This window comes from Misgurnus anguillicaudatus, chromosome 1 (genome assembly GCF_027580225.2).
Source record: "Misgurnus anguillicaudatus chromosome 1, ASM2758022v2, whole genome shotgun sequence".
Classification (NCBI taxonomy): Eukaryota; Metazoa; Chordata; class Actinopteri; order Cypriniformes; family Cobitidae; genus Misgurnus; species Misgurnus anguillicaudatus.
This window is the reverse complement of record NC_073337.2, coordinates 20,528,393-20,548,508: the sequence shown is the minus strand read 5'-3', so window position 1 is coordinate 20,548,508 and position 20,116 is coordinate 20,528,393. Positions and strand designations below refer to the sequence as shown.

General features: G+C 37.4%; 3 protein-coding genes across 4 annotated transcripts in view; 1 reads left to right on the top strand and 2 right to left on the bottom strand.

The window, feature by feature from the left end:
- The first annotated feature begins 2,671 nt into the window (after positions 1-2,671).
- bik (BCL2 interacting killer) lies at positions 2,672-7,543 on the top strand. 2 transcript variants are annotated; one of them, XM_055190693.1, is made up of 6 exons: positions 2,672-2,799; positions 2,893-2,921; positions 4,020-4,120; positions 4,326-4,469; positions 6,461-6,572; positions 7,405-7,543. In XM_055190693.1, exons 3-6 carry the CDS (start codon positions 4,026-4,028, stop codon positions 7,507-7,509), a joined length of 456 nt encoding a protein of 151 aa, XP_055046668.1. In that variant the 5' UTR covers positions 2,672-2,799; positions 2,893-2,921; positions 4,020-4,025; the 3' UTR covers positions 7,510-7,543. The 2 variants fall into 2 exon arrangements, with proteins under 2 accessions (XP_055046668.1, XP_055046667.1); XM_055190692.1 differs by having other exon boundaries at positions 6,458-6,572.
- Positions 7,544-7,609: 66 nt separating this feature from the next.
- mcat (malonyl CoA:ACP acyltransferase (mitochondrial)) lies at positions 7,610-11,984 on the bottom strand. Its single transcript, XM_055190691.2, has 4 exons — positions 11,182-11,984; positions 10,655-10,742; positions 10,040-10,257; positions 7,610-8,329 (listed from the first exon to the last, which is right to left on the bottom strand). Exons 1-4 carry the CDS (start codon positions 11,587-11,589, stop codon positions 7,919-7,921), a joined length of 1,125 nt encoding a protein of 374 aa, XP_055046666.1. The 5' UTR covers positions 11,590-11,984; the 3' UTR covers positions 7,610-7,918.
- A 1,958-nt stretch (positions 11,985-13,942) lies between these two features.
- Positions 13,943-20,116, bottom strand: part of rap1b (RAP1B, member of RAS oncogene family) — a 65,004-nt gene continuing 58,830 nt past the window's right edge. Inside the window, exons 6-8 of the mRNA XM_055190130.2 lie at positions 18,824-18,967; positions 14,796-14,911; positions 13,943-14,701 (exon numbers count right to left, since the gene is read on the bottom strand). Coding sequence (XP_055046105.1) covers positions 14,825-14,911; positions 18,824-18,967 — 231 coding nt within the window. The 3' untranslated portion in view covers positions 13,943-14,701; positions 14,796-14,824. The remainder of the gene's footprint in view (positions 14,702-14,795; positions 14,912-18,823; positions 18,968-20,116) is intronic.

Below are 20,116 nucleotides of genomic sequence, written 5' to 3'. Positions count from 1 at the left end.
CAAATTTAAGTGTATTTGTGCTTAAAACAAGCAAAAATATTTACCAATGGGAATGGGGTGAGAAGAAAAATCTTGAAATAAGTTTTCTTTTTTCTTAAACACTTAATTCAAGCAAAATTTTCTCACTCCATTGGCAGCTAATTTTGCTTGTTTTAAGCACAAATTTACTTTAATTGTATATTTATGTCTAAAAACTAGACTTATTTTCTTAGGTCATTTTGCTCATAAAGAAAATACATCTTGAATTAAGAATTTTCTACTGAAAACAAGACCAAAATACTAGGTAATAAAGTCATTTTTTTGCAGTGTTTGCTGTACACTGCAAAATAATTATTATTATTTTCAAGAAAACAAATTCTTAGGATTTTTGTCTTGTTTCCAGTAAAAATATCTAAAAATTCTTAAATTAAGATGCTTTTTCTTGATGAGCAAAACAACCCAAGAAAATAAGTCTAGTTTTTAGACAAAAAATATCAAATTTAAGTGTATTTGTGCTTAAAACAAGCAAAAATATTTACCAATGGGAATGGGGTGAGAAGAAAAATCTTGAAATAAGTTTTCTTTTTTCTTAAACACTTAAAGTGATAGTTCGGCCAAAAACGATATTAAACCCATGATTTACTCACCCCCAAGCTGTCCGAGTTGCATATGTCCATCGTTTTTCAGACAAACACATTTTCGGATATTTTAGAAAATATTTTAGATATTTCTGTTCATTAAATGTTATGTTACGGGGTCCAGCAATAGTCCACGACCTTCAAGTCCAAAAAAGTGCGTCCATCCTTCACAAATTAAATCCAAACGGCTCCAGGATGATAAACAAAGGTCTTCTGTGGGTAATCCGTGCAGTGTTTTTGTAGAAATATCCATATTTAAAATGTTATTAACTTTATAAACTAGCTTCCGGTAGCGCCGCCATTTTGGAGTGATGCGCATTCAGGATGAGAGCTTACGCAGCGTACAGAGTTTCTCTGCTGCTGCTCGGTGCCCCCGCCCTCCGAATTTGTCATACGTCACTAAGAAAAGTGCGTACACTACGCTAATCCTCTCTCCTGAGTCTAAGATGGCGGCGCTACCGGAAGCTAGTTTATAAAGTTAATAACATTTTAAATATGTATATTTCTACAACAACACCGCACGGATTACCCACAGAAGACCTTTGTTTATCATCCTGGAGCCGTTTGGATTTAATTTGTGAAGGATGGACGCACTTTTTTGGACTTGAAGGTCGTGGACTATTGCTGGACCCCGTAACATAACATTTAATGAACAGAAATATCTAAAATATTTTCTAAAATATCCGAAAATGTGTTTGTCTGAAAAACGATGGACATATGCAACTCGGACGGCTTGGGGGTGAGTGGATCATGGGTTTGGTATCGTTTTTGGCCGAACTATCACTTTAATTCAAGCAAAATTTTCTCACTCCATTGGCAGCTAATTTTGCTTGTTTTAAGCACAAATTTACTTTAATTGTATATTTATGTCTAAAAACTAGACTTATTTTCTTAGGTCATTTTGCTCATAAAGAAAATACATCTTGAATTAAGAATTTTCTACTGAAAACAAGACCAAAATACTAGGTAATAAAGTCATTTTTTTGCAGTGTTTGCTGTACACTGCAAAATAATTATTATTATTTTCAAGAAAACAAATTCTTAGGATTTTTGTCTTGTTTCCAGTAAAAATATCTAAAAATTCTTAAATGAAGATGCTTTTTCTTGATGAGCAATACAAACTAAAAAAAGTCTAAATGTTTTTAGACCAAAAATATCAAATTTGGGTGATTTTGTGCATGAAACAAGCAAAAGAAATCTGCCAATGGGGTAAGCAAAAAAATCTTGAACATTTGATCGGTTGTCACTGCTAACAAAATGCTCTCGTCAAGCAAAGTCATTTTTATTAAATATGGGAACATTAAGACCAGCACATTTATCTAGGTAGAATGAAATAACAGATTAGATGCACAACAAAGCATTGGTTCTATAAAAAAGGGAAATACATTAATTTTTTATATACAAATTAAAAATAAGGCTACCAACCAACAGCACTTCAATGGATGACTTAACATGTTTTGTATAGTTCAAATTCTAAGTTTGAGATTGTTTAATGTCATGATTTTCCTTAGGGGGGGGGCATCCCACACAAGAAAAAATTGACAACCACTGCACTAAAGGCCCTAGCACTGCGTTTAATTGTTGTGTATTAAATATACAAATAACAATAAATGTGACCCTGGACCACAAAAGCAGTCATGAGTTGCACAGGTATATTTGTAGCAATAGCCAACAATTGTATTGGTCAAATTTGCTGAATTGTTTTATAACAAAAAATTATTAGGGTATAAAATAAAAACCATGTTTCATTAAGATTTACTACTGTAAATATATCAAGAATATTTATTAGTAATATGTGTCCGTAAGGACTTTATTTGGACAATTTAAAGGTGATTTTCTCAATATTTAGATTTGTTCGCACCCTCAGATTCCAGATATCTCAACCACATATTGTCATATCCTAACAAACCATACATCAATAAAAAGCTTATTTATCCAGCTTTCAGATGATGAATAAATCTCAATTTCATAAAATTCACCATTACCACTGGTTTTGTGGTCCAGGTTCACAAATGAATTAAATGACAGAATGAATGTAGTGGACCATTTAGTGACCTCTTTTGGTCTGAAATGAAAATGACATCCTGTGTTGCTTCCTGACTGTAAAGCCGCAGGTGTGGCTCTAGGTAATCAATGTACTGAGTCAGATCCCAGGAAGAGACGAAGATTAAAGGACGCTGCTGTAAGTCATAAAAAATAACATTTTTTATTTAAAAAAATAATATTATTACTAAACACAATTTTCTTAAATTTAAATTATGTTTAAATGTTGCAGGGCGGCGTCCATTTTAATCTACAAACAAGGTATGTTTGTTTTCCATTATGCACCTGTCCTTTGTTGTCAAACTAGAACATGTCGACTGCTGTCAGCAAATTAGTGTACGGTGAAACATAAAACAAACTGAGCTATCAAAATCAGAATATTATTTTAAACATGTACTTGTTTAAATATTTGCGAACACGCCTACAGATAAATAGTAGTTTTTAAATCAATGTATCAACCTGACAAATAGTCTTTTATAAAGAAAGAAAAACATTTGACGAGAAGGTTTGGGTGAAATTATAAGAGTGTAAAATCATAATACATGATTTGATATTATGCTAACACAAAATTATATTTTGAGTCTTTTGATGACTTGGTCTTTAAAATATCTCTGTGTCACTGTATTTTCATGTCACGATGAACACTATTACACAGAAAATGTTATTTAGTCTATTTTAAGTGTAGGTATTACATCATCAAACAATGTAATTGTTTCGAAAACATGAACTTTTTGTTCAGCATTCGAGCAGTTTGGCTGATTTGAATGCTTATTTGCATTACACCAAATGTTTTCGACAGTCGCATGATGAGGAAAATGAAAACAAGTCAGTTTTCCTTTTACTAGATCAACACAACAAGAATGTGCGTGTTATGCATATATGTCGTGTGTATACTACAAATAAGCAAACTGCATTTTTTATCACATACTCCTTGTCTAACAGTAAACATATGCCAATAAAAGACAGGTTTTAAGTGCATGGCACTTTCTTAACCATTTATATCTGTAGCCTACCATTTTATATAACCAAAGAGATCTGTAGCAGAAAGCTATGTTTATGGCAGCAGGTGTTTTTGGAAACTTGATTGTATTGGCGATGATGTCATCGACTAACACTATGGCAGCAATAGAAAGGAACACACCCTGTGTGTTTACAGAGGGATGCTAGTTCGTTGAAAGCAATAGCTACAGGTTCAAGTCACGTGAGACCACAAAGGGCAGGGCATAACAAAGTTCGCTCTCCCCACACCAACATCACCACAGCAGAGAAAAGAAACAATCACTTTGAAAATGGATTTTAGGCAAATCTATGGTTAAATGGATAGACTGTGTGAATTCATTTTGTAAACACCTTTTTTAGAACACAATGGTGGAAGATACAAGACAGCCGAAAAATGCCACATCCCTCCAGGCTGGACCTGGTGAGGTGGACCACAACACTCACTATCCCATCAATAGGAGGTAATCGTGAAGCTACTACTTTGTATCTTGGCATGTAATCCGCCTGAAAAATGTATACACCATTAAACACGTGATACAAGTTAAATATTATATCCGAGTCTGGTATTGGTACACGAAGCAAAGCCATTTGAGAAACACCATTAATGTTTATGTCATGCCCTTTGAGACAAGGTTTATATTAAACCTATTAATGTCTGAACAACAGAGTTACCCAGCGCATTGGACAACAGCTGGCTCAGATAGGGGATGAACTGGATAATAAATGGCGTGAACAACTTGTCATCCAACGTCCCATGCATTGGAATATAGGGATATATACTTACAATCAAACCAGAAGAGCAATCTTTGGGTAAGTTGTCTCTCTTTTTTAAGTATCGGTGTTAAAGAGATAGTTTACCCAAAATGTAAAATATATGCAATTTACACAAAAAGAAATGTCTGTCACCATTCACTGTTTGGTAAAGATGCATTGAAAGTGGTGACCGAGGCATTCGGTTCGTAACTTCTAACATTTTGTAAAATAAAATAAAAAAACACATAAAGAATTGTTATTTTTGGGTAAACTATACCTTTAACTTTTATCAGCATTAATACATTGCCATCAGTTTAGACTTTAACTGGCGCAGCCCTTTTTGAGTGAGGGGTTGGTGAAAAGGTGATATACACCTTTAAATTAATATAACTCTGGCATTTTTTTTTTTTGGTCTAGAAGCCTAATTTTGGTTTTAATTTTGGTATTTTTTTTTTAAAGAAGACACTTCAACGTTTTTTAGGGAAGTGTCTGGAGGTGAAAATATTCATTTTTTTAAAGCAGTTTAAATTTATTTGTAGTAAATAAAAATGCAATATAGTATTATTTTTAATACATAAAATTGTAAAAAAAAAACTGAGGTTTGTGCTGGTTTGGTTTGAGGTTTGCTGCCTACTTGTGTCACAAATGAATAAATTACAGTTACTGCATTATTATTACTGCTAAAAGGTTTTGAAATATGAAAACAACATTCTTTGACCTTTCCAACAATATATAGTTTGTCGTGATAGATTAACATTTACATAGAAAATATTGAAGTAAACGTAGGTGTCCCGCTCACGGGACAGCGGCAATTAACGGGTTAAGATGCTTTAAAGGTGCATTTTGTAACTTTTACCGTGGGTTCACACCAGCCACGTTTGAGGCCTAAAATTCGTGTCTACCGCGTCTAGTTTGCCGCTTGAACATTTTGAGTTTACTCGCTTCATTCGCGTGTAAAATTATAGTCAGAGAAACATTCACGCGAAAATTCGCGTCATGGGAGGGGCTCCTTCGACTCCGCTCGCATCCTGTAATCACGTCACAACTAGAGCAAGCTCCTGATTGGTTAGCGCGGTGCGTTTTCTGGCAAAGTTAAAATTGTTCAGCTCGCGTGACTAGACCAGCAAATAAGGGGGAATCGCGTCTACCGTGCCGCGCTAAACGCCTCATTCGCGCCGCGAGACCCCCAGACGCGCGTCAACGCGTCTTCACATTGACTTAACATTGAAATCACACGCGTTTGACGCCTCTACCGCGGCTGGTGTAAACGCAGCATTAGAAGGATCTCTTGACAGAAATGCAATATAACATACATATTATACTATATTATCAGTGGTGTAAAAGACCCCACACAATAAACCGCACTGCTCCCATTACCTTAGAATGAGGCGTTTCCATCTTACGTGGAAGTCGCCGTTATGTTTCTACAGTAGCCCCAAATGGACAAACCGTTCCAAAGAGTGCGTCCTGTCACCAAATTGTTTCAGACGATGATGTGTTTGTCCTGTGGCGGCTACCATATGAGTTTTTAAATTGAGGGGTGAGCTTTTGGTGGCAATTCGCAATCCTACCAACAGATGGTGCGAAAATGTACACACAGCACCTTTAAAGGTGCAATGTGGGACTTTTAGCGGCAGCTAGCGATGAGATTGCAAACTGCCACCAACAGCTCACCCCCCAATCCGAAAACGCACATGGTAGCCGCCACAGGACAAACACCCCGTCGTCTAAAACAATGCAGCAACAAAACCCGCTCCACAGAACAGCCCGTCCGTTTAGGGCTACTGTAAAAACATGGCGGCACAAAATGGCGACTTCCATGTAAGGGGACCCACGTTGTATGTAGATAAAAACTGCTCATTCCAAGGTAACAAAAACAACACAGTTCACTATGTAAGGTCCCTATACACCACCCATAATACAGTTATGTATGATATATTGCATTTCTGTCAAGAGAGCCTTCTAAAGCTCCCACATTGTACCTTTAAATAAAGAAATGCTGGTATCAATTTGTTTAGGGTTTATAATTATAAAATTGTTTAAAGCAGGATCCTTGGGAACTTTTGGGGGTCCAAAATTAAACCGATGCTGAGAACATCCTGGCTGATTCCACAACTTCATAATGGCTGTCAAGAAGCTAGGAAGTGGACAACACAATGGGTAAGTTAAATTAAACACCACCATTTTTCAACATTCTACCGTGTCCCCACCTCAACCTAGACGAATGAACACATACCCATATCTTTATTCAATGCGTGCACTTTATATTTGTACAGCGCATCATTAATGTGTTAGCATTTAGCCTGGCCCCATTCATTCCCCAGGATCCAAAGAGGAAATTTAGAAGCCACCAAACACTTCCCTGTTTTCCCTACCCAAAGACTGCCACACGAGTTGCTACACGAGCAAGTATGGTGGCACAAAACAAAACGTTGTGATTTTTTAAGCGGATAAAACATGAGAACTATATTGTATGGCGGAAGAGCACCTAGTTACTCTGGCGCAGTAAGAGCATAATTCGCTAAGGTTGAAGTGCTGCAAACTAAGTGCTCTTCCACCATACAATACAGCTCCCACACTTCATCCGCCCAGAAATTGCTGTTTTATTTTGTGCCACCATACCCACTCGTGTAAACACCCGTGCAAGAGTCCTCAAATAGGGAAACCATGGAAGTGTTTGGTGACTTACAAATTCATCCCTGTCTGGATCCCAAGGAATGAACGGGGCCAGGCCAGATGCCAACACATTCACAACTTGCTAGTGCATGCATTAAAAAAAAAGATAGATATGCATTAATTCGTCCAAGCTGAGGCAAGAACACAGCAAAACACTGAAAAACGGTGGTGTTTTCCTTTAATATAACAGTATATATCATTTTGTGATTGATGATTGTGCGTTGGTATCACTTTAAAGTCTAAATCATTTCTGGGGGCAACTATACATGTATTTAAACAGTAGATGAAGATTAAAAATTTTTTTTCTTTTCCTTAGGTGTCCCCCTTGCACATTTCTGACTGTTCACGCAAGACTGCATTTTTGCTGGCCTCTGCTTTGCTATTGGTCACTGTGTCTCTCTTTTATGCAATTTGGAATTAATCTTTAAGTTAAATGACACACTGGGTGGGTGGGTTTTGTGGGGTATGAGGGGCAAAAGCTGGTCTTTGGCCTTAGAGTGGTCAAATGTTACCAAACCTAATTTGTTTTTAAGGTAACTGCTTTTATTTGCATTTTCTTTTATAACGACTATACTGTTTTTAAGTGCTGGTTCACACATATATATGTATATTTATATATGTGCAGGTCTGTAAAAGATGTGTTTTTGTGTTCTATTGCTGGACAATTAGGCTATTGAATTGTTACCTCTTCCTCTAAACGCATTTCTGAACTGTTAAAGGAAGCCGGGCTTTCCAAACCATACATTTTGCGCAATAAAATATTAAAATAAAAAATGTTTCTCATTTTGTGTATCTGAAAAAGTCAACCCGCATATTTTATTGCACAAACATCAGTCCTCTTGCAGCGTAACATCGACATGTGTGTAATTTTTAAATGCTTTCATGTTACACTTTTGAAGGGTCGAGCCTAACTGTCTACCCGGCCCCACCTCGTAAGTGTGAGGAAAGTCTCGCCCCTGGGCTCTTTCATAAATCTCATGCAGCGTCTGCTCCCACTTCACTGGAGACACCAGCTGTTTGGCCAGCTGCTTCTGTATGTGCTTGTCATGCATGTAACGCTTTCCGTCCACATTAGAGTGTACGGTGATCTCTGGGCGTCGTATCTCTATCCGTCTGAGGACGTCTCTCAGGGGCTCGACCGCAGGCTCCATCAGGGCGGTGTGAAAGGCGCCGCTTACCGGCAGCATTCGAGTTCTTGTGAAGTGCAGCTTTCTGGAATTCTCTTGAAGGAAATCCAAAGCCTGGGAAAGGGAATGGTTGTTAAAAACATGGTAATTAATCTGGCTAATGATCATGCAGTTTTCTCTGGTCAAGATGCATTTAATTTAATATTCTATTAGCTGGTTTTGGATTTAGCTGGTCGTTGGTATGACCTCCTGATGCTATTGCACACAAAGACTGTACAGACTGGTCAAAATATGTTCCCCAGCTATCACTGGGGCAGTACCAATTAAAAGGTCCTAATATGTTGTACCATTGGGAACAGATGTCTAGATAAATTTCGTGCCAATGTGTACCTTTGAGATATTAATATGAACTCCTTAAGTCCAAAGATGTACTTTTAAAAGGGTACCGCCCCAGTGAGAGCTGTGGTACAAATTTTGACAGTGTACACAACTGCAAGCTAAAAGCTCCAATAATATTAATAAGCTAATTTTGGATGTTGATATCGGTCAAGCTGGAAACAAAGATTTTTACAAGAACTACGCTTGCAACCATATTCAAAATATATAAGTTTTGCGTCAAATTTTTTGAGATGGTTGGTTGTTTCATTTTTTGCTTTTAATGATTTTTTTTAAGGGGTCACTCCACTTTTTTTGAAAATATGCTCATTTTCCAGCTCCCCTAGAGTTAAACATTTGAGTTTTGCCTTTTTGGAATCCATTCAGCTGATCTCTGGGTGTGGCACTGCCACTTTTGGCATAGCTTAACACGGTCCATTGAATCTGATTGGACCATTAGCATTGCGCTAAAAAATAACCAAATATATTCTGGCGTAATGGTCAGGGACTGTGTGGGTGTGGCATGGCTGCAGCAGGCGTAGTGATATTACCCACTGCCCGAAAATAGTCCCCTGCCATTGAAAGATACTAAGGGGACTGTTTTCGGCTGCTGCGTGGTATCGTTGCGCCTGCTGCAGCCATGTTGCGGCAGCAGGGTCCTTGATTATTACGCCAGAATGAGAGTATAGTCCTAACCATATCTGCCTAGAAAATCCCAACTTTTCATTTTCTGTCGATCTTACTACACAATGTAACTACAGAAGAGTCAAGTTTTAAACAGGAAAAATATCCAAACTCTTTGGTTATTTTTTGGCGCGATGCTGATGGTCTGGTCGGATTCAATGGATTGTGTTGAGCTATGCTAAAAGTGGTATTGCCCAGACTTGGAGATCAGCTGAATGGATTCCAAAACGGTAGAGATGAATTGTTTGACTCTAGGGGAGCTGGAAGGTTAGCATATTTTCAAAAAGAGTGGAGTGTCCATTTAAAAGAAAATATGTCCGAGATTTTGGTTCATCCACACTGATAATAAAGAAGCATGACTGTATTGTGTTTGCAATCTTGCACTTGGTGAATTTTTTCCGCAACATCTTTAGTTTGCTTATTTTCTGCGATTTGCCTTTTGTTCACAAAGGACACATTCCGGGATTGTTACGGCAATGTTACAAGGTCCCCTTTACGGGATGATCCCAGAATCCATTCTAGGACATGTTTGCATTCAAACAAATGGCAATTATTGACAATTTTCTGGGATCAATGTGCTGCGTGAAAGGAGATTAAGAGGGAGATTCTTGACTTAAATGATCTGCAAAGTGCACTACTTTATGCAAATACAGTCTGGCTCTTTAAACTAAACAAAACCCAACATTCCTGCACAACAACCTGAACATTTTACATCTCTTACTGACCTTTATGCACAACTACACCATTACATATGATGGATCTTACCTCTTTGTGTCCAGCTATTACTCTCCCATCCGGAAAAAGGTAGTTTGCGATGGCACACACAGGCTCTTGGATACCAAGAGAAAGGCAGTGCTCCCTAGCTTGAAGACAGGCATGTTTGTAGTTGGCCTGGGTTCGGCCAATAACGGAAAGCATGCCACTCGCCACGTGATCGGAGGCCTTCTGCATTGCCTCCGCCCTCACCTTTACAGCAAACAGAGCTGACAGACACACAGCAGTGACCATTTACAACCCAAATTATACAATTACAGCAATGCAATAAAATCTTGGTCTTCTACATGTTAATAACATACAGTGTATTATTGTGTTAATGTTGATTTAAATGAAAATGTACATTAAAATAAAAAATAGCTTAATTGTAATAAAAATAATATCACGTAAAGTTTTTTTTTTTAGATCGCCACAAAAAAACTAGCACACACAGTGTACTCTTGCTTTAATTGTAATTTAAATAAAATAAGCTTAATTGTGCTTATTAAAATAAAATAATGTTAAAATAAAATAAAAAATGTGTATTAAAAATATTAATTAAAATTAGACAGTCACATAAAAACTGATATTCATAAAGCAGGTTTTATAAACTAGAGTCAGTTTTACCTTCAGCAAAGTCCATTGCACCAGAGAAGACCAAAGCACTAAACTCTCCAACACTAAACCCTGCAGTGGCCACACAGCTTTCAATAGCCTGAGAAGGTAAGGTTAGCTATATATTAATACTTTAACGCTTAAGTTAATTTTTATATACACATTTTCTTATTACACGGCTTTTTTAATCTCGATTCTGATTTACCCCAACATCTCGCGAGATTTCGGCGTTTGCTGCGTCGCTTCTAGACAGGAACTACTTACATGTTTAACGTATTACTCCGCTGTCTCATTTCTCATGCCATGTTTAGTTACAGATATGCTAATGAAATATTTTAAATGAATACCCCATGTCCATATTTACTCATGTCGCAAGTAGCCGTGTAATAAGCTAGATATGTACATCCAGTCGACTGTTAAAAGAAAATAAATCCATACTGGGTGATACAATATCCTTCCGCTTCGCGAAAGGGTTTATTTTCCTGTAACAACCGACTGGATGTACATAAACGAAGCATTCATGAAACGCAATAACTTACAGCAGGATTTTCGTGGTTCAGTCTTTCCACAGCAGCCAGCGAGCACACAAACACAGCCGGCTGACAGTGAACAGTCTTCATCAGATCTTTCTCGGGTCCATTTAAACACAAAGACAGCAGATCATAGCCGAGCACCTTTTGAGCTACAGAAAACATCTCTTTGACATTTCCATATTTTAACAGTCCTCTCCCCATGCCGACGAACTGACTGCCCTGCCCAGGGAAAAGAAAAACAGATGCTGTATCTGGAGCTCTCCGTGCTCGTATGGTCTCCTCTTTTATGTCAGCATGATCAGGATTATTTTGTTCAGATGAGAGCTGAACATCCTGTGACAGTCTTCTTGTATGCAAGAGAGTCGCCGTATACCGAAACACACCAACTCCCTTCCGAGTCATACTGAGATTCATGTTTAAAACAGTTCACTTGAAACAAAAAGATCAGATTAAAGTAATTCCCAACAAACTGCTATGTGTATACTATACATCATGCTGTCGGAAATTATTCCTAAAAAAAAAAACACACACGCTCACTACGGAGGTCAAATACGTTAGCCTCTTGTATGCTAGACTCCTGGGAGCAAAGTATTGTTACGGTCCTTAGATCTCACTGTTTAACAGTTTGTTCCCCTATACATTATATTTTAAGCCATTACAGTTTCCATATATTCTGTTAACTCACAACCCTTGTATTTCTCACATGTCTTGTGTGTAATTTTCTTCTTTTCGTATAACGAGTGAAGACTGGTGAATGAAGTGCGCACATCGCCACCTAGTGTACTGGAGGTAATGTTTAATGTTAACAACACCCTTTTGATTCTTATTATCTTTGTGCAATAAAATGGCTATAAAAGTATATTAACATGTACTGGTTGTTAAAAGGGCTATAGCTCAGTTACTATGGCAACTAAAGTTTTAAGTCAAAAGTCCAATTACACAATGCATGTTTGTTTGGTTTTAGAAGGTTGTGTCAAATTCAAGTTCACACTTTAAATTGGGTGATTTAAAAGATTTTATTTTTGAATCCCTTACATTTTTCCTGTTTTATGAACGCTGCTCTTTATAATTTTTTTGCTATTTTCTGAAAACCTATTAAAATAGGCTATATAATAAACCAATTTAATACAACTGTATGTTACTATTTTGACAGCATACATACCTGTTATTAAAACGTCATCAAGTCTAAAGGTCAAAAACATGCAAAATAAAAGACCTATTATCAAGAACAATAAAATGTAAAATATTACAATACCTGTAAGATAATGCTTAACAGATCAGTCATTAATGTATTTTTTAATATATAAACATTTACTAATTAAAAAGCCAACATTTTAACTAATTTCAGTTACATTATTGATAATCTGCAGGGCATTTATTAATATGTTAAATACTTTTATTGTAAATTATTACTAAATGATGTATACTGAAAAGTCAAAATATCATCATCTGTAGTGAAAGATGCGATCAAATCCCATTATTTTTGTGCGCCAGTCATCCTGTTAACTCAAAACAATCAACTTGAATTTATTTTCTTTTGTTTAGCAACACTTATCAACAACTTTAAATCAAATGTGTCATGATAGAGTAAGTTAAACTTGAGCTTTTTTTATTTGACTGACAGAAAATGCTGAAACAATCTACACAAAACATTCAAGTGGCAAAAACTGGCTTCATGAGCCCTTGCATGGCAATCCAATTTATTAAACTACATATGCTCGGTTATACAAAATTGCACCACTTTAATTAAGGCTTTTAAGTTGACATTTGGCCACACCCACTCTTCCCTCCCATGCCACCCCCCACCCATCAAAATCATATGATGCATTTGAAATACTGTGCGTCTGTCTCACACCAAGGTCCGTATATCATCAAGTACTTTTTTTTTATACATTTATTTCCATTTTAAGCTCGAAAAGCAACAAGGCATTTGCGTGTTATTATCCGAACTTGTGTTTATCCGCGTCCACTGCTGGTTGGACACTAAAGGAGTTGTGTTCATTACACAGTGCAAATCCTCAAAGCATTCATTGTGAACACACTGCATGCTGGACCCTGTAAAGAGTTGTTTGATGTTTAAAGAGACAGTGCAAGTACGTTTCCACGCAACCGCTTTACAGACCACATTCAGGCCTTTTGTAAAATTTTTCACATACCCTTTTCTGATTGCACTTTGTGTGCACTTTTTATTTTCTTAAAACCATTTCCTTTTCGCTTAAGACAAAGTTTCACACCCCCACATTCAGTTAACCCCGACAGGTACAAAGACAAATACAGGCCAAATTATTACAAAGTTGAAACAGTCACTAACAGACACCTTCAGTCTTTACTCACAGGTTCCAATATTTGGTTTTCATATCCTTAGTTTAATCCAGATGCATCAGCGAGCAGGTAGAGGGGGACTGCGTATACAAACTAGTGACTGGTGTGACATCACTGAAAAGTTTATTTTTGTAATAAAACCTTTTTTTTTTAATATATACCACCTACAGTATACAGGATTGTTTTTGTGAAGAGGGATTTGACTCTATAAGACCACCCAAAACAAGAGTACTGGATAGATATAGAGTGACTAATTGTCAAAATCCCTTTTTTTATAATAGCCCCTCTTTTGAAAAAGCCTGCTGTAGAAACCCAATAAAGAAAATAATGGCCTAAAAGATGGATCTAAGGTGGTGGAAATGATTTTTGATGGGAAAATAAAGAAAAGAGGCAAGGAAAGGTCTTAACGCATATTCGAAGGCAACATCTGAGGCCAAGGACAATATGATAGTAACAGAAAAATTATATTTTTTAACTTTTTACATGTACATCACTGTATCCACAGGTTGTTTTTCCTAAAAGTCAAACAGTATCAATAGCTGTCGCGAATATAACATCTCCATAGAGCAAAAATCTAGTAATTTTATAAAAGAGAAAAAAATGCAGGAGAGAAATGAAAAACATGTTTAGAATAAAAGTTACAAAAACAGACAAAAAAAAAACAATAATAATATTTCAACATAATTATGCAAAGAAATCAAGGAGTGAAAGTTAGCTGTAAGAATGGTTTATATAGAGCTCTTTGGACTTCCTCTCCTCTCTGGCTAAAATAGTGGTGCTTATAAATATCATTGTAATTGCTATGGCAACGTGCACAGCCTGGTTAGACATTCCCTCCTTACATTTACAACGGCGGCTGTTTCCGTTAGCAATAACACTGCGTGTAGGCTCTGTATATTTTAAAATTCATTTCCTCTAGGTCTTTATTCATTTACTCGTTTAATTTGTTTTATTCAGTTGCATACAGTTAGAATATATATTTATATAATTATATGTAAAAATCTCTTGCGCGCGACATTGGAAAGTGATGACGGTTATCTATGTGCAAAAAACTGACATGATACTGTAGCCTTGATTCCATTGGTTGGTTGGTTGGTTTGTTTGTTTGTTAAAGGGGCATCACCACACAGGAAAGTCCATTCGATGTTAGGTTTTAGTAACGTCGGAATGCTGGCACTGCTGAGGACACAGCAGCAAATCAGACCTGCGGGAAAAACGAAAAGATCGGCTTTGATTTAGATGCGTGGTTTACGAACCAGCGATAGCTTGTGGTCGGCCAATGACGATTGAACTCCTACCTGGCTCAGAGCAAAAGAACAGCTGTATATTAGAGCAGTTGGCAGGTGGACTTTTTGCGTGCCTTTCCGGGTACTGGAGTTTTCCTGTTGATTTGCCGGACCAGGTCATAGAAGATCTGGAGAGAGAAAAACATTTCAGAGTTAAATTTTGTATGCACTATAAACAAAAAAAAAAGGATGATGCCTTTCCATTCCTTGTAAAAAATAAAAAGCCAAAATATCTCAAATATGGCCGCTGACATCTTGATGATGTTTTTTTAGAGCCAGAGTTGCGCAGTAGTGATCATGAGGTGGACTGATTCTATCAAGGCTCCGCCCATTTTCCCTACAAGTCGTCACACCCTTTTTTAATAGCATCTAATAACCATCTTAAACTTATTAGAAAAACGAACACTATAAAGTACATCAACATGAAACAACTAAAATCCAGAAACCATCGCTGGGAAAAATTATTTGAAGTTAATTTTAGGCTCATGTGCTATTTGTTTAACATGGAGAGGGCAGGGTTTATGACCTATACTGCAGCCAGCCACCAGGGGGCGATCAAAATGTTTTGGCTTTACTTTTCAGGACGAGTGTGGCACCCTTGGTCTGCAAAAGTACCATACTAAAGGTTAAAATAATGCCTGAAGTGACTCGAATTGTAACCAGACAGTAGGTACTTATGTTTAGAGCAGTGGTCTCCAACATGATGCCCGCGGGCACCAAGTTGCCTGCATAGAGTCTGTGAGGTGCCCGCCAAAGCACATTCTATTAATGGTCTCAATTTTAATATTTATTTATTACATATTTTTATATTAGCTTGGCTTCTTTTATGCATGTTAACATTTTAAACAATGATAAAACATAAGTAAAATAAAATAAAATCAACAAGAAAAACTATTTTTTAATAGACTCCAGATTGTTTCATCCATTGTGGTAGCCCTTGCTCACAAAAAGGTTGGAGGTCCCTAGTTTAGGGACTACGCTGTAAAAAAAATGCTGGGTTATTTTTAACCCAGCGTTGGGTCACAATTGGCAAACCCAGCCAGTTGGATTAATTTAACCCAATAAATGTTTATATTTCACCCCAAAAAATGTTCTTCTTATTTTTTTATTTCTTTACGCCATTCCAGCATCTACGGCTATATTCATGGCGAGAACAAGTTTTATTCAGACAAGTTGATCCATACACAGGTTGGGGAGGGAAAATTTGGCATCTCCAACTTGCCTAAATTGCATGTTTTTGGCCTGTGGGAGGACACCGGAGTAACCCAACAACAATGGGTTAAAACAACCCAGCATAGGTTAAATTACTACCCAATGGGCTGGGTTCACCCCTTTTTGACCCAAAACTGGGGTAAAATTAACCCAGCATTTTTAAGTGTGTAGTTATGAAAAGAGGAATTTGGACCAATGAGATTTAAGAAGTGGGTGTGGATACGAACCCAATGCACTCAAGTGTTAACTGAACTCATGAATTGGCTATGGTTGAGAACTACTGAAACAAACGTAGTAAAATCAGTCATGAGAAGGTGAGCACAGATGTTCAGCTCCCATTGGGGGGAAAAATTCATTATACATCTGTAGCTTTTACAGCTGTAGATGTTGCCCAGACTTAGTAAAAAACTGTAACAGACATAAACAAAAATATTAGGTGTACGGTATTGATGTTGGGTGATGCTTGCAATAGAGCATTGTAGATAGATGATACCTTCGTGTACTTTATTGATTCGGAATGCGTGCACACATGATGTCAGCTATGCTAGATAAGCAGAATGCAAAATACTGGGTGCACCCAAACATTAAAAATCAAATCTCTGATCATCAGCACAAAGCAGCAGACATGTGCATAATAAATTGAATGCACTTGCCTAATTACCTTCACAATAATGGCTCGTTTCCTTCATTGATTCGCTGAAAAGGCTAATAAACAAAAAGATTTGACCAAAGCAGCAAATCCTGGCAGTACTGAATGCTCTCATGCCAGTCTAATTAGTATTTGGGATTTATACACCAATTAAAAAAGACAATGTGCCATCTTTCCTTCAAAGACTTTCAAGTCGCATAAACGGAAGTAGCGCTCGGCTTATTTTTCCCGTAGTGACGTATATCTGGGTGAAATGGCTTCTGAAATGAATAAAAGGTTCATCCATGGAAGTTGGGTCATGTTGCTAATTGCTGCAATCTTTTCCTGGACCCTGCAATCTTTCCTTATCGAATTCTTAAATGATCAATGATGTAAAAGAGCAGGTTTACTTTATAAAGAGCAGGGTTACCATAAGTAGTTGCTTAAAGCTCCCATAACACACGCTGTTTCATGTTAATCTTAAGTACCTATAGAGTAGCATTACATCCTTCATATACAGTATCCAAAGAGTCTTTATAAGATTTATAAAAGACAGATCAGCTGTACAGATTCTTTTCGAATACACCCAAGCTCCTGAAGGCATACCGCGGGAGGAACGAGTCGCAAGCAACACACACAAAACATTATCTCACTATCTCTGGATAACTTATGATTCCCTACATGTTCATGTTGTTTTCAGGGTTCCCACACCTTAGTTAACTTCAAATTTAAGGACTAAATGTGGGGACACATTTCGAGTGAGAGCAAGGTTGCATCGTGTTATCTTTTAAGATACATTGTTACAGTTTCCCTTTTGATGCAGTTTTACTTACCGCCTGCGACTCATGATCCGTTTGGGACCGCCCAATCTCAACAAAATCCACAACTACCCGGATAAACAAACTATATCCGTTGTTTCCATAATGCTGGGTTATTTGGGAAGCTGAACAAGCTTAAATTTCCCTCACAAACAACAACACACTTTTTTGGTGACATTGGTTGCGTGTCAGCTTTTGGTGGGTGTGTGTGAGCTATTAAGCGCCCATATAAGGACTTCCACTGTACTTTCTGCACTAAAATTGCTTATAAAAGAAATAAAACAAGATTGTTTGTCTAGGTTTAGCATGACAAATTAACTATTTAGTAAAATAAAAACAAAGAGGTAAGAGCTGCGCTAAACTCTAATGAAATCTAGTGAAACAAACCCCTCCACTTTGACTGCGGTCAGGCACAGCTACAATTCCCCATTAGCTTAATAAAAGAGCTCTGAGAGAAGGTCCATTAAACCGATTTCTGTCCGTCACTGGACTTGATTGATGACTGTTGCGATTCTCTTCTTTGATCCTGGATCAAAGCCAAAACTTGTTAAAAATGCTGAGGATCTCCAATTATCACCCTTTGCCCTGCAGCAACCCCACATGGTTTACATCTACAACAGCACAGCGGTTTTGTATAATTCGGCTCGTGAGGAGAACCAAGCAACTGTAGTCATGCTGCTATAACAAACTGGACTTTCTAACAGACTCAATTCAAAGCGTCTCTATGTCATGCAGTCAGGGGCCACGGCAGAGTCGTGCTGCTCACAATAGGACGCTCTGTCCGAACGCCACAGCTGACTGGGTTTCTCGCTAATGTGCGACTACGCCTTCGTGGCGAGATATCACTGGCTGACAATGACACCGTTCTGAGATCTCAGCACAGAAGAGCAGCTCCATGGTGACGCCACCACAGGCATGTTCGAGACAATGGAGGACTGACATGATTTGGAAAGGTTGGGGAAATCATGACCTAAAACAGGAGGTGTAGGTTTACTTATAAGCATGTAAATGTTTTATGTGGCTAAATTAAAAAACGTGAATATTTTACTTTACTATTTAACAGTATAAAAGGCCATCAACACCGTATTTAAAGATAAAGGTACAATATTAAGCATTACTGTACTACACACACACACACATACAAAAATATCGCTAAAGCTTAAATGTTACTTGTTGAAAACTGGAGCATACAGGAATTGTAACGGATCTCACTTTCCTATCATTCCTAACCCATTTACATTCTTGTCCAATCAAATTAGGTGTCCATATGAAGTTCTTATATTGCAACTCTTTGCATTTCCAGAAGAAATGTGAACTTTAAGTACCGTGGGAAACATGGGTGAATACGTAGTTTTCATCTCTAAAGTTCATGTAAGGCTCACCTCATTGACGTTAATCTTGGACTTTGCAGAAGACTCCAGGAAAGCACAGCTGTTCCACTGGCGGGCGAGATTCTGGCCCTGTTCTTTCCCGACCACCCTCTCGTCTTCCAGATCGCATTTATTACCCACCAGGATCATCGGCACCTGAAACGCAAAGGTTTTCATTATCACCATATACTAATAAGCTGTATTGGTAGGAATGAAGAGCTACAACTAAAGATTTCAACACGCCTTGCAGCAAACAGCACTTTACATCAAATTTACATCAAGAGATCAGATTGAAACCTTTTCACTTCATCCAATGTACAGTATGTAAAGTAACCTGCAATTTTTTGCTACTATGACTATCACAGTTTTGCGAACGTGGAAGTGTGAAAACGGTCCATAATTTTCCTCATTTTATTCCAAACCATTATGATGTTGTATTCTTTATGAAGCTTATAGGCTTTAGTTCTCATTGTAATTACATGAAACAGAGCAAACCAGTCCATTGTTAAAGGGAACATATCATGAAAATCTGACTTTTTCCCTGTTTAAGTGCTATAATTGGGTCCCCAGTGCTTCTATCAACCTAGGAAATGTGAAAAAGATCAACCCAGTAACTTTCTCTGCAAGCAAAAAATAGATCATTGAAATGTGGCTCCCCTAGTGATGTCAGAAAAGGGATATTATTATAATAATACCACCCGTTAAAGGCGGGGTGCGTGATTTTTTAAAAAACCTTTGGAAAAGGGAATCGGGCCGACTACCAAAACACACTTGAAGCCAATCAGCAGTAAGGGGCGTGTCTACTAACCGACATCTATTTGGGTAGGGGCGTGTTTGCTTAGGTGATTTCAAATGTCAACATTGGCTTTCAGAGATCATGCACCCCTCCTTTAATCTGCATCATCCAACCACTGCACTGCCATTTAGTGCAGAGAGCAGCTCATTTGCATTTTAAAGGACACACCCAAAAACGACACATTTTTGCTCACACCTACAAAGTGTCAATTTTAACATGATATAATAAGTTAAATATATGGTATTTTAAGCTAAAATGTCTCATACGCACTCTGGGGACACAAAGATTTCAAAAATATTGTAAATAAACCAATCATCCAATAACCCTTCGTAGTCCAGAAAAGAAAGCCATACAGGTTTGGAACTACATTAAAGTGTCAATTTAATCAATCGAAGTGTCAATTGTAGTCTATGTAATTTTTGGAGTACTATTCCTTTAAGGATACCTTAAAGTAATCAGGTTTTAATTAAATACTTTAGGAGTTAAGAGACAAAAAGATTAAATTAAAG